At 42.7% G+C, this 14,232-nt stretch overlaps 1 protein-coding gene across 1 annotated transcript in view; it reads left to right on the top strand.

The window, feature by feature from the left end:
- Positions 1 to 14,232, top strand: part of PARP12 (poly(ADP-ribose) polymerase family member 12) — a 38,624-nt gene that overhangs the window by 22,308 nt on the left and 2,084 nt on the right. Inside the window, exons 6-11 of the mRNA XM_054563869.1 lie at positions 93 to 288; positions 4,533 to 4,674; positions 7,459 to 7,555; positions 10,872 to 10,947; positions 12,765 to 12,892; positions 13,781 to 13,932. Coding sequence (XP_054419844.1) covers positions 93 to 288; positions 4,533 to 4,674; positions 7,459 to 7,555; positions 10,872 to 10,947; positions 12,765 to 12,892; positions 13,781 to 13,932 — 791 coding nt within the window. The remainder of the gene's footprint in view (positions 1 to 92; positions 289 to 4,532; positions 4,675 to 7,458; positions 7,556 to 10,871; positions 10,948 to 12,764; positions 12,893 to 13,780; positions 13,933 to 14,232) is intronic.

The following is a 14,232-nucleotide window of genomic DNA, read 5'->3' as shown; positions in this document are numbered from 1 at the left end:
ATTGTTCACATCTACCAGCTGGGTGGAAGATGAAAGGCCTATGTTCATTTTGATGGTGGAATTTTAAGTGTACCTCTCATGCTCTTTTGCAGAGTCATGTGTGCTGATTCGGTCAATAACTCTCACCGTGAGTATCTGAACTTTGAGTCTATGAAGTTCGGCACTGCCCAGGCCCGCCGCCTCTCTACAGCCTCCTCAGTCACCAGAGCTCCACACTTCATCCTCACTACTGAGTGGGTTTGGTACTGGATTGATGACTTTGGTTTTTGGCAGGAATATGGAAAACAAGTAAGTGTGATGGAAAGAAGGCAGGTTTTTCCTCCTAAGGATCCATATGAAGGAGGCTTGTCAAACACATGCACAAGGATAGTTCTGGGGGATCAGTGAAAGAGCCAAGGTCTCCAGATCACCTGACTCACCTGCTTTGGGGGGAACTATGGCAAAACTAGCTAATTTGGAGTCCATTTATCTGAGGTTTCATCATTGAACTATTCAGTATCTGTTGGCTCATGAGATTAGAATGATTAAAAGTTGTAGTGAGATCACGTTTCTTCATTGGTTTTGTTAAATGGGGGTAGGAAGGTGCTTCTCTTACTGTTGAACAGGGAACTCTGGAGTGAGTGCCTATGTGTGCAGGAGTGTTTGTATAATAAAGTTTAAGTTTACAGAATAAAGTTTAAGGCTTTTCAAAGCTTGCTTTCCACCTTACCTGCAGCAGCAACTTTACTGAAGGTGGGCAAGAATGAGAAAGTGGATTTATTTCAGGTATTGATTTGGAATCTCAATCAAATAACTGCTGCTGTCAATTATTTGAAGATGTTCACGGATGGATCAGATTAAAGGGAGTCCCCTGGTCACCCACAGAGGTGCAAAGTATAGGGAGGTCATCAGTCACCATTTCTGTAAGAACAGTCTCTCCAAAATGGAAATTGGGGTATGTGGTCCAGTGGACATTTGTAGTTTTTGGGGGGTTGTCAGAGGCTGTGTTTGATCTATAGTTTATTATTCTCAGATGCACTAAGAGGATCTCCTCCTGAAACATTGTAATGGGAGCTTCATGAGTCAGGGAGCTTTGTCTCTCTTTTGCTACTGATATGCCCCCATGTCAAGCATGATACCTGCACCTAGCAGGTCCTCATGAATAGGTGTTGGCTAGTTGAAGGACAGAAATATTGTTTCCTTAGACCCATTGGTCAGTTGGAGATAGTCACTCTCAGTGGTGGCCTCATGACCTGAGCTTCATTCTTTGCTTCCATTTCTTCCAGCATCAGCCTGTCCTCATTGGCTGTTCCATCTACGCTCTTTCCCACATGTTTCCCCTTCTCAAGCATCCTGGGATTCCACTAACCTCTCCTGCCACGGGGATTTGGTCAGGGAGTCTCTTTAGCATTATTCTCGGTTTGACTAGTAGCAGGAGAGAGGCCATGTGGGGCATTGATGAGGGGAAATGGATGTTGGGTTGGTCACACTCCAGGAGTCAAGTTTATCTGGCAACAGCATGGAAGGATGCATGGCAGATGAGAAACACTTAGGATATGTGATCATCTTTCATGTTTATTTGGAGATCTGTCTCCCTCTGAGGGAGACAAGCTCTCTGGGAGCCTAGTGGGATGACAAAAGACCCTGGGGGTAACACATGAACAAGTACATTTCTCTGGGTGGCTTCCCAAACTTGGTGTCACTTTGGGGACTAGGGGCCTTTCTCCTCCAAGCAGCGCACACTTAGGGTGTTCTTTTCTATGCCATTACTCTTAATGCAGTGCAACTAGAGTGTATAACCTCATTAGAACAGTGAAGAATCTCTGGGGATGACTATGTGGGTATGATTGACCACCACTTGCTGGTGGGTACAGATACACATATGTAGACTTAGCAATATTCAGCTCCATGTTCTTAGTTTGTCCTGTTAGGGAAACCACCTCATAAGATGGCCTGTCTATTCTAGCCCTTCCTTTCTTACATACTTCTGTTGTCACCCCATATTTATATTTCTTTCTTAGTTTTCTGCTAATTGCCAGCTCAAGATAGTTTTCTCTTGATTCTCAGAAAAGCTAGGCTCTTTTCTGCCTGTGCTCAGGAGGTACCCCAAATTTCAGGTCTAAATTGCCTCTGCCATATTACTACAGCTGCCATGACAAAGTACTACAAACTGGGGCGGGGGGAGTACTTAGAACAACAGTGATTTATTATCTCACATTTCTGGAGGCTGGAAATTGAAATCAAGGTGTCTATAGGACCATCCTTCCTCTGTAATATGTAGGGAATCCTTCCTTGCCTCTTCCTAGCTTCTGGTGGTCTGCTGGCAAACTTTGGTGTTCCTTCATTCCATATCACTCCAGTCTGCCTTTGTCATCATCTGGTGTTCTCCCTGTGGATCTTCATATGGCTATCCTTTTACAAGAACATAAGTCATGTTGGATTAGAGGTCCATCTTAACTAATTATTGGGTGGGCCAAAAAGTCCATAGGGGTTTTTTCCCCCATAAAATAAGACACATTTTTCATTTTCACCAATAACTTTATTGATTTGGATATTTTGAGTAGGTCAGCTGTCTCCTGCATGGTATAACATTGATTGTTCTCAGTTAATGTCTCAGTTTGATCGCTATCAACTTTAACTGGTCTACCCAACCATGGAGCATCATCCATTAAGAAATCTCCAACACAAAACTTCACAAACCACTTTTGACATGTTTGGTCAGTCACAGCATCTTCTCCATACACTGCACCAAGCTATTTTGCTTTTCAGTTGCATTTTTACCTTTTTTGAAATAATAAAGCATAATATGCTGAAAATGTTGCATATTTTCTTCCATCTTCAATATTAAAGTGACTATACAAAAATTCACCAATTTTGATATTTTTTTTTAAAAAAAAAGCATGCTGATGTGACAGCTGTCACAATGCAATCTAACAAAATTGTTTCAAATGAAGATAAAGACAACTAAGCACTACTCTAGCCATCTTACAGAAAAAAACAAACTTTTTGGCCAACCCAGTACATCTACAATGACCTTATTTCCAACTAAGGTGACATTTTTGAGGTACTGGGGATTAGGGGGCACAGTTAAACCCACAGCCTAATATTGTGTATAAAAGAAATGCTGTTCTTGGCCCACTGAACAGGAACTGTGTTAAACTTGATGTTCCTGAGGTGGTTGGCTCCAGGATGCGTTACCCCAACCTAAATCCTCTTTGGCTTATTTTCAACAGGCTTCTCATGTCAGTTTACCTTTTCCAATTTCCCCTTTCCTATGACCTCCCCTGCTTCTATCCAAGACTTCCACAATTGTTTTGACCCTTTTGTACCTGAACAATCCATCCATCTGCTTGGAAGGAAAGACCCCCACTTATTTTTCCACTTTCCAGAATCTGACTTCTATTCCGATTACTGTTCACCCGGTCACCATTTCAAGAGTGCCTTCAGGAGGTACGACCCAGCCAGGCATAGCCCTCACTGAACCATAGACACTGACAAGGGGCAGAGGGCTCAGGTGCCAAATCACAAGGCACTTTGCCCAGAGTGCTGCTCACTTGCTCCTCCCTCTCTTGGCGTTCTTGCTTCCCCGCTGTGTCCTTCATGGGCTTCTTTTCTACTCCCCTTGTTGAGTGTTGGGATTTCTGGGGTCTAGCGCACACCCCCATTCTTCCCACTTGTGTGTTTGCACTAGTGATTACATCAGTTCTTCTGACAGGGGTGTTCACATTGAGTGAGCTTCATATCTCTGTCTTCAGGCCAGATTCCTCTTAAAAAATGAGACTTGTGTATCCAGATGCCCACTTGATACTTTTGCAGTACCTTTGCTTTTTGTTCTGGTTGCTGTGCTATGTGCCCTGCATGCCTTATTTTAATTATTTTCCAACCTTTTGCTGATGGTATGATTCCATTGTGTAATGTTATGAGTATGATTTAAGTACTGCTATTATTCCTGTTGTAGAGTTGAGATAATTGAGGTTCAGAGAAGTTAAAGTAACTTGCCTGCGTTATAGAGAAAACAGATTTGGGGCAGGAATTCAAACTCAGTCCATTTAAAAATCTTAGATGTCCTGTAGGTAATCAGAATGAGGATGAGAGATCAAAATGTTTAATTGAAAAAAATAGAAGAGCTCTCCAAGGGATCAGAAAAAGAAAACAAGGAGGACTTCCCTCTGATTAAAGAATGGCGGGAACAAGACTGATGGAGAAGAGGCAGCATTTGAGAATTCATTGTTGATGTTTTACCTTCATTTGATTACTGTATCATCCATTATGAGTAACCAAATGCCTTTTCCTCCACTGCTCCCATGGTGGTTTCCTGGTTATGAGCACCCATATTTACAGTTTCCTATTTTCCCAGGCAGCTTTTAGGAAGTAATTGTGTTGGTTTCTATTCTATGTCTCCCTTTCCTGCCATATCCCTGCTCTTCTCATGCGTCCCCCATGACGCCAATACCACCACGGGCATCTCTGCAATGTGGCAGGGACAGCAACAATGTATGTCCTCATCATTGTAGATTCTTGTCTCATGAAGTATCTGGTTTTTCACCTTGCAGGGCGTGGAGCACCCCAAGACTACTGTTTGCAGCAGCAATGTGGAGAAGGCCTACCTGGCATACTGTGCATCAGGGTCTGACACCCAAGCAGCTGTTCTCAAGTTCGAGGCTGGAAAGCACAAATACAAGTTGGACTTCAGAGGTACTTACTGACACTCTGCCTTCACCCAGCAGGACCTGGCCATCTCTTGGCTGTGTTATTCCCCTGTTAACCCTGGAGGAGCTTTGTACACACGAGGGCCAGGAAAGAAAAGGAAGGGTAGTCTCTGCTGCTAAAATGCTTCCCATCTGGAAGAGGAGACAGACCTATAAGCAGATAACACCAGTCCAGTAGAGTCAAGGAAAAGCTGCCTAAGGGGATGTGGGATAGGGGTAAGAGAAGAGGACCCTGAGGAAGGGACAGGAGCCCAAACAGTGAAGGGAAAAAGCAGGTCAGCCTTTGTATACTGACGGTTGTCCTGTTGGCCATAGCCAAGCCCCTCTGTGTCTGAGGATTAACCTTAGTCCCTGACAAGTGTCATAGTGATTCTGCCATGCAGCTTTGCCTTATACTTCCTGATGTGGCAAGGTTAGCATCTTTTCAAAAGGAACCTTTGGCATAGATGGGCTGTCAGGTTAAATATTTAGTAGACACATACATTATAAAAAGTTGCTTGGAAACATTTTTTTGTGCTCATGATGACCTGAAACGGGGCCTTATATTACTTGTCTGTTTTGTCTTGACATAAGCAGGCCACGTACTCTTTGGCCAGGTCCTCTAGTGACCGATTTGTGAGGATTTTTTTTTGAGTTTCAGTTTTTCAGTAACTTAAGCCATTTCCAGGTGGATTTATGAGTCCAGCCTTGTTTGATTCATTTTTGCCTTTAAATATACATTTAAACTCTGAATCCTCTGAATGATCAGCATTTTTGAAGGGAGTTAAAGTAGGCTTTCCTTTAAACACAATTGACTGTTTTACCTATTTTTATGGACCTTGAACCTATGTGGATGGCAGCAAAGTGTCTTTAGTGAATTATCCTAAAGCCACTTTAACTGCTTGTTGTTAGCCAGTTTTTGTTTGTGGTTTTGTAGCACTGGTGGTTTTGCTTAAGATAGAGTGGCTGCTGCCTCACTGGGCCCTTATAGGGATCCTAACGTGTCTACTGCTCTTCAACGAGAACTGCTTATCAACCTTGAGCATCTGTTGGCAAACACCAACCAATCCAGTCTGATAAACACAAGTTCCCCAAAAGGGACATTGAAAGAGATGCAACAAAGTAAAAGTAAGGACTGCCCTGAAGATTGAGTCTATATAACGATCACCCATCTGATTGCTAGTTTGAAATATTTGTTAAAATATCTGGGGAATATCAAAACAAATCAAAATTGTCAGATGGAACCTTGATCACTCTCAACTGAGGCTGCACCTCCAGGTGACAGAATGGAGAGTCGGGTGAGGGTGGGGAAGAGCACACGCATTCAGTTGACTACAAACTGCAGGAGAAGCACGTGCACCGCTGACTGCCTCAAGCTCACCTGGGTAGAGAGTTTTGTTGTTGTTGGTAGGTAAGAGTAGCTACAAAAGAAGCTTGAGATTGGGTAAATTTTATCCTTACAACCTTACAACAAGGTATAATGAAAGCAAGTTTTAGACCCAAATCTGCCACTCACATTTATTAACTAAATACTATTAGGAAACAGGTACATATAAGAAACACACAAGAGGCAAAATGACTTGTTCTATAGGATCAGCGAAGATTCAGCTGTTTTTTAGGGACTCCTGTCACAGAAGAATGACTCAGGACAAACACCAAGATTCTAGAGGCCAAATTCTAATGTTAGTTAGTTTGCACCAGTCAGACAGAATCTGCACAGGTAGGGCCTGCTTAGGGACTTAACCTCTTGTATCCTCTTTAAGGGTATATTAGGGTAAAGGCCTCACTTTATTCTGTCAATGGGAAGATAGGGAACGGGGTCATACATATTTCGCCAGTCCACGTGTTGAGTAACTTTTAATCTCACTAGTAAAAAGCCTATTTAAGAGTCAAGACAATGTTAGTCCACAGGTCAATAAAATTTGTATGTTAATTGATATATTGATGAGAGTTGAATAGTGGATAACAGAAGGGGTTGTGGTAGCAAGGTCTGGAGTATGGGCTCTCATCAGAACATGGGGTAAGCTCTAGGAGTACCCGATCTTGACAACCACCTGGGCAGTAGCATAGGGGATATATACATCAAATGCAGTAAGGTAAGTTATAGATATAGACCAATTAATATTAAAATGCTTTTTAAATGAAAAAAATTAATGTACTCTAGGTGTATAAAGTAATACTTGATAGGGTTTTCTTGGTAGGTGAGGAAGAGTAAATCTGACTTGTAGGAGGTATTTGTAGTTTTCTAACTCAAAGGTTGGTGTGCTGTTAACCCTCAGGATGAATGTGAGGATCTTAGGGATGGGTGTGGGACAAGAAATTTGTTTATTAAAGATGGTACGGGTTTTACAAGGTTGAGAAATACTGCTGTGGAGTCAGTTTACTCTAAGAAAGAAAGAAAAGTCATAAGGGTAATATTATTATGTTAACTCTAAATCCCACTGGCTCAAGATGTAATAATTCAGTCTCAGGCTGGGCTGAAGCTTTTTTATATCCAAACTGGGAAAAATTGCTAAGCAAAATAATAGTTTAAACAGGATTGGAAGGAACAATTTAAAAGCACTCATGTATAATTGATATGTCAATTACTAATCATTCATGTATTCATTAAACCCAGTCTCCTAAGGATTCCTATTTTCTTTACGAATATTTGAAATGGGTAAAACTGCCTTATTTTTAACAGACTGATTCTGGGCTTTATACGTTTGCTGTAGCTTTCCAACCCATTTAATTTGTTTATAAAACACTGCCATCGTGTGTGTGTGTGTGTGTGTGTGTGTGTGTGTTTCAGATTTTGTTCAGAAAAACCTGGCCTTTGGCACATCAAGAAAGGTTTGTCGGAGACCCAAATATGTGTCTCCTCGGGATGTGAAGGTGAAGCAAACCAGGTAAGTGGAATTTAGGGAACTTGTCACTTGCTGTGTGTATCAGTTGGGGTGTGCTCTACTGTATACAGAAAATCTCAACTGGCTAAAGCATTGAAGAGGTTTGTTGGCTGTGAACTGAATGCCCCAGCACTCTTGAGTTTTCTGGGCCTCACCCTTGATCTTTTTGATCTATTGTTATTATAAGTATAACACCACAAAGGATGATCTGGTGTATGTGCCATTTCATGTTGTGGAGGTAGGTCATCAGGTTAGAGTCCTACAAGGTCAATACACGTTCTTCTTTATGGAGGTTGAGCCATTATGCACTAGTCCCAGAATGCAAGAGGTGCCAATTTCCCTTGGCTTTGCCAGCAGAGAGGTTAAACTCCTAGATTTTTACCATTCTCACAGGTGGGAAAGGATATATCAGTGAATTTTAATTTGCTTTCACTTATAAGTAAGACTTACTATTTCTTCCTCATGTGTAAGGGCCATTTGCCTCTCTCTCTTTTTGTGGGCTTGTCTTTTTGTCTATTTTTCTGTCAACCTTTTGGTATTTTTCTTAGATAGAAGAGCCTTTTTATCTACTAGGGAACTGAACCCTTATTCTTTTATATAAATTGCAAATATTTTTTCTTAGTTCATTTGTCTTTTGGCTTTGTTTATGAATTATTTTACTATGCAGAAATATTTTATTTTTTTAGTTAAATGTATCAGTCTCTTTGCTTCTGGATTTAGAATTTTGGTCAGCTATAACTACTCCTACTTCCGGAAGTCATTTTTGATTCTTTCCCTCTCCAGAGCCTCCCCTATGCATAGCTTGGAAAAATGTGTCTTGTCTCTTTCTGAGACTGGATTTCTTGTCATCACTAACTTAGTCTGCAAAGGACCATAAGCAGATGCCCATCAGAAGTAAAAGTGGTTTTTTTGTTTTTGTTTTTGGTCAAATTCAGACTAAGATACAAGAGATTCAAAATCTCCTTGTGCTATAACCTGCAAGTCATACAGGTTGATGGAGTGAAGTGTGTGGTTCTTTCTTCTAACCTGTGTGGCAGGAGCTGGTTGGCATAACTCCAGCAGGCAAGTCTACTTGGGTATATGTGGTCATCTGGGCCTCTTAGGCTAGGTCAGTTTCAGAAACAAGTTCTCTATTCATTGTACAAGAGTTAACAGGGTCACAGTTGTTGAATGGAAAGTTCAAAATGGCATTTATACATTAGGTTTCGGGTTTAGTTCCTTACTGTCCTTCCATCCTCCATGAAAATATTTTATTCATGTGACTGGGTCTTATTTTTTCCTTTCTTACTGTCTTTTGGATATTCTTTATTTCATTTTTTTATCCTCCACTAGTTTGGAAGTTATACATTGTAACTATTTTTTTTTTAAGGGCCACACTGGAAATTAGCATATGTGTTCTTCAGTTAGGTATAAGACAGTCAGTTTTTTTGCTTTCCTGTTAACTAATATAAAGACTTTTATATAATTTATTCCATTTACCTTCCTTTCGACTTATGTTATTTTTAATTAATTGTTTCTTTTTTGGAAATTACAAAAACAGTTATATTACAATAGCATCAAAAGAATAAAATACTTAGGAATAAATTTTAAAAGGACTGTAAAACATACCCTGAAAACTACAATAATTTGGGTTATTTTTTAATTTAATGAGGCACTGTTATTTTATACTATGAACATTTCATTAAATTTACTCACATTCTTACCACTTTCTTTGTCCTTTCAAATTTCCTTACATGAAGGTCTGTTGGAAAACTGTTTTGTTTGTTTTAATATGTATTTATCTTGTTCTCAATATTGAAAGATATTTTCACTGGGTATAGAAATTTTGGTTGTTTTTTGTCTTAGAACATTCATTGACAATGCCATTCCACTGTCTTCTGGCTTTCATTGCTGCTTTTGAGAAATCAGCTGTTTAACTGGTGCTTCTTTGCCTGAATGACTCTTTTTACCCTCTGGTTACTTTTAAGATTTTCTATTTGCCTTGGTGTTACGGATTCCCACTATTGCATGTCTGGTGATGTGTTTTTATTTATCCTATTGGAGAATCTTTGGGCTTCTTAAACTTGTGAGTTGGTGCATCTCATTCGTTCTCTTTGGATATTGCCTTCACCCCGTTCTCTGTCCTCTCTTTGGATTTCACTTAGGTTTTGATCAGATTCAGTCCATCTCACTCTCTGTCACATCTCAGCTTCTTCTCCTGTATTTTCTGTCTCCTTGCTCTGGGTCACATTCTGCAGAATTTCATTTCCCATATCATTCAGCTCACTCATGCTCTCTTCAGGTGGTCTGATCCGCTAGTAAGCATGTCCATTGAACTTTTACTATTAAGGATTGTATTTTTTATTTTTAGAAATTCTATTTAGTTCTTTTTCAGATCCTCCAGGTTTTTTAATAGTTTCCTGTTCCTTTCATGATTTTAGTTTTTCTTTTGTTTCTTTAAACATAGAAAGAATAGTTGTTTTATACTGTACCTGATAGTTTCAGCAACTTCTTTGCGGGTCTGTTTCTGAATGATTACTGCTTATGGGACCTTGCTTAGTTATTTTAAACTGTGCTGCTTTCCTAGGAATGTTATTTGTGGGCATTCTTTGAGGCTTAGGATGAAGCTCATGCCAGCAGAAACAGAAGGTAGATCTAGTGTAGGAAGAACAAAGCATTCTGAAACTGAGTAGCATTGATTTAGAATTAGTTTCTCAGTCCGTGTTCCTAAACCCTTTGGGCCACATGTCTTTTAGAACTCAGTTTTTATTTATTTTTATTTTTAGAAAGATCTTGTGCTTTTTGTGTTACATGACACACTGCAGATAATATTTCTGCAGTAAAAAATGTGCATAGCCACTTTAAGAAAGGTGGAGAACACAAGTAGCCTCTCAGTAGTTCAACTCAAATTTATACTGCCAAATGGATTTTTAACATCAGTTTTGTTTTTATATGCCAAATACACCCAATTGAGGCTATTTGTAAAAATAATTCAGAGCTCTTTAATACAAGTTTCAGAGCTCTTTGGATTCCAGAATCATGGATCAGGGTCTGTGTGTGCTGCTTTAATCATATTCTCTCTCCCTTTTGGCAGGAGTTGAGATACAGGTGAGAAATGTATCCCTCAGGCCTGAATGTTTCAGTTTGGACCACTTAGTCAAAGATGAAAGTGCCCTCACAAGGTGGATAGTGTGCTTTCGTGCTTTCTCTCCTTGTTCCTGCTTTTATAGATGAGATGCTAAGACTTGAGACTGGTGGTATTGGGTAGTGGAGGCCACCTGTGGTAGTCTGCTTGTGTCTGAGAACTAAGTGTCTTAGTGTTTTTGTTTACATTTTGTAGCAATGTCAAGTTTCAAGGCCCAAAGAACATCCCAGACCATTGGGACCCCTCAGCCCTACCAGACACCGGCTTTCAGGTATGGGTCTCACATTGCCTTGGTCTGGGGAGAAGAATGTTCCTTGAGATAGGTGAGTGTCAGCGACTATGTTGTTTCCTCCACCACGCAAAAGGGAAGAGGTATGCATGGGCTTTTTTTTTCCCCAGGTCTTGGGATTTTAAGGCGGGAGACCACCCAGGAGATGGCTGTGGTCTTGAGAAGAAAGGATGTATTATGGATAGAGGACAATAAGCTGGAAGTTTTCTAGAAAGCTCAAGAGCTGGGCTCAGCCAATAAGTATTAGTTTTACTAAGCAAGATAGGAAAAGAAACCAGGGGATAGTTTGAGTATGATGAGGGGTGCCTAGAATGGAAATTTCTGTCAGAGGATGCTAGATAATACAAGAAAAGGAACAGTCAATTCAGCAGCTCATTTAGGTCCTGTCAAAATTTGGGAGCTGCGCTGAATTCAGTAGACTACTCAGGCTAAGGTCCAGTGGACCATGCGGGGCACTCAGATTGGCTTCTGATGGCTCGCCTCCTGCCAAGCATGTTGCAAACCAGCTTTTACAACATGACTCTCACTGCCCTGGAAGGACTCATCTTTTTGAGCTCTACCAAGCTTTCATAAACACCAGCAGCACAGGCAAGAGGTGTGAAGGGCAGGGTGAGATGACAGCAGCACTCAGATGTCAGGGCGAGGTGTGACAGTATCGAGGGGGTCAGGGAAGGCATCACCGGGTCCACATCTAAAAGATGGCTGGTGCTTATCAGGCAAAGATGGGAGAACATGCAGGTTGATAGGTACTGCATGTGAAGCAGCCCAGATCAGGACATGGAGTGTCGGGTGTGTCTTGGATGGAGGGTGTGCATAAACATGGAGGGCAGGAGAGAGGTCAGGGCTATGGTGTAGAGTGCCTTGGTCATTGCCAAGCAGCAGCCGTGACAGGTATGGGAGCCCCTGAGGATCTCTGGTTTGGAAGGAACAGCTCTGGTTGCCATATTGAGGAAGAGGAGTTTGGCAGCTTCCATGAGATAGGAGCAAGGAAACCAGAGTCAGGATTTGGGTTGCAGGACACTCAGTGGACATGCCAAGGCCTCATCATAGGGTCTTTGGGCCAGAGGGGCGAGGTGATTGTTATATTCACCTTGAGGTGGGGGAAGGGAATGGTATAGAGGGACTCCCCAGAGATCCTTAAATAGTCTGCCACTGGCTCAATCCTCATGGCTCTGGAAATAGGGAGACTGATTATATATTCCAGGCTGCAAATGCAGAAATTTATACATTGTCACTCTGTGTGACAGTTGGCTGCCCTTGGTCAGGGGCCCCTCCTTGCCCATCCGAAATGCTGTTTCACAGAACAAGAGGCTAAGGGAGAGGTAGGCTGAGTGGGGAGGACTCATTGGCCATGCCCCTGAGTTGCCACACATCCATCTGCCAGCCTGGCCTTTCCATCAGCGCTTGCGGTATGGGATATTCACACAGCACCACTGTGCATGGCAGCATTTGGCCCCCCTCTGCGAGATGCATGCCTTCCACATTTATTGACACCAGCTCGGTCTTGTAGACTATGTAGTTTCCCTTGTGTGGGGTAAGAAGAGCAGGGATGTCCTGGGGATACCTACGATGGTACTAATGTAAGCGTCACATGCCTGTCCTTCAGGCAGGTTTCACAAGGAACACAAATTGCACTCATCCTGCACCTGGAGAGACTGCCTGTTGGGCCAAAGGGGAGAGGGGTGATCATTGTCTGGGTTTGCTTCTGCAGTTCTAACATTTTAGGAGCGACCTTGGGGAGAGGTTGATCTGTATTCTAACTTCGATGATAACATAATAAAAATCTTCATCCCTTGCAGCTGGTCACCCTCAGTTCTTCCTCAGAAGAATACCAGAAGGTCCATAGTCTCTTTAACCGTACACTGCCCTACTTTGTTCAGAAGATCCAGCGAGTCCAGAACCTGGCTCTCTGGGAAATCTACCAGTGGTACGTGAGGGGCTTGCTCTTGGCATGCTGGTGACTGTATCCCTTCACAGCCATACATAGTAGGCTAGCTACTTAATAAACGTGCTCTGGGCTTCAGGGACTATCCCAGATAGCAGCCACTGCTTGCCCAGTGCTGCCAGAATTGGGAACTGTATCCCTACTTTCTTACTATCATCATCTTTGTAGCTTAGTGTTGCATGTTCTCTCAGAGAGATGAGGGGAATGAGGCTTCTATTAGTGATAAAGTCAGTTCTTGTGCTTGTATTCTGCCTCCCTAATGATCGGCGGGATTGTTCAGTATGAGTCACCCATACTCTGGGAAACATAAAGCTATTGTCTTGATATCAGGGCCCTCATTTCTGTGCCTGAGAACCAGCATGTTTTTTGGCACCTGTCCATATGAAGATTTGCAGCGGCTCACCATGCAGGCCCCAAGGCCTAGGGTTCTGCTGACTGTCCCCATAAAAAGTGGGAGCAGTCTCCTCTGTGCTCTGGGCCCGGTGATGAAATCAGGGTAACTTACAGGAGGGGGAGATGGATGGACCTCCACTGAGCAGCATCCTCAAGCTCCTCCGGCTAAGCTTCATGAGGAAGCAGGGTGGTAGGGACGAAGCACACCTGTCTTCCCTAAGGCTCGTCTGCTTTGGGAGTTCAGGTCGCTGCTGGAGGCCTAGGGCTGTGGAGGGAAAGGCTGCCCTTTGCTTTTCATACAGGTCCTGTGCTCCACCTTTTCCCTCCCTGGTCCATGGCTTGAGTTTCATGGATCTGGATCCATGTCTCATGGTCCCAGAACACTTCTTATAAAATGTGTTTTCTTGCATCAGATAGCCTGTATTTGGTGCTAAGTGCCCTCTACCTCCAGCACATACTTCTCTCCTGTGATTCTAGGCAAAAAGGGCAGATGCAGAAGGAAAATGGAGGGAAGACCGTGGATGAGAGACAGCTGTTCCATGGCACCAGTGATGATGTCGTCAATGCCATCTGCCAGCAGAACTTTGACTGGCGGGTCTGTGGCCTTCATGGCACTAACTATGGCAAAGGTAAGGGCGAGGGCAGCCTCCACCAGCAGAATGTGGCCTCACTCTGCTCTCCAGGGCCCAGGAAACTGTTTTAAAGCCAGCGGACGGTCGGGTGGGGGACAGTGTAAACTGGGGTGTGGGTTCATACCGAGTGAGGGATGGTCCCGGCTGTCTGCGGGGATGCCCAGCTGTTGGCATCTTTCCTCTCTCTGTGCGACCAGGAGCCTGACCCATGGTTTGAGCATGGGCGGTCCTGCTTAGGCTGGGGTTTTGCTTCTCTAAGAGATGGCCCTGCTCCCCTGTGGAGTGGGGGCCTAGGGA

Source organism: Pteronotus mesoamericanus, unplaced genomic scaffold, assembly GCF_021234165.1.
Source record: "Pteronotus mesoamericanus isolate MK-2021 breed Mesoamerican mustached bat unplaced genomic scaffold, CSHL_Meso_final scaffold_85, whole genome shotgun sequence".
Classification (NCBI taxonomy): Eukaryota; Metazoa; Chordata; class Mammalia; order Chiroptera; family Mormoopidae; genus Pteronotus; species Pteronotus mesoamericanus.
This window is presented reverse-complemented; position numbering and strand designations above follow the sequence as displayed.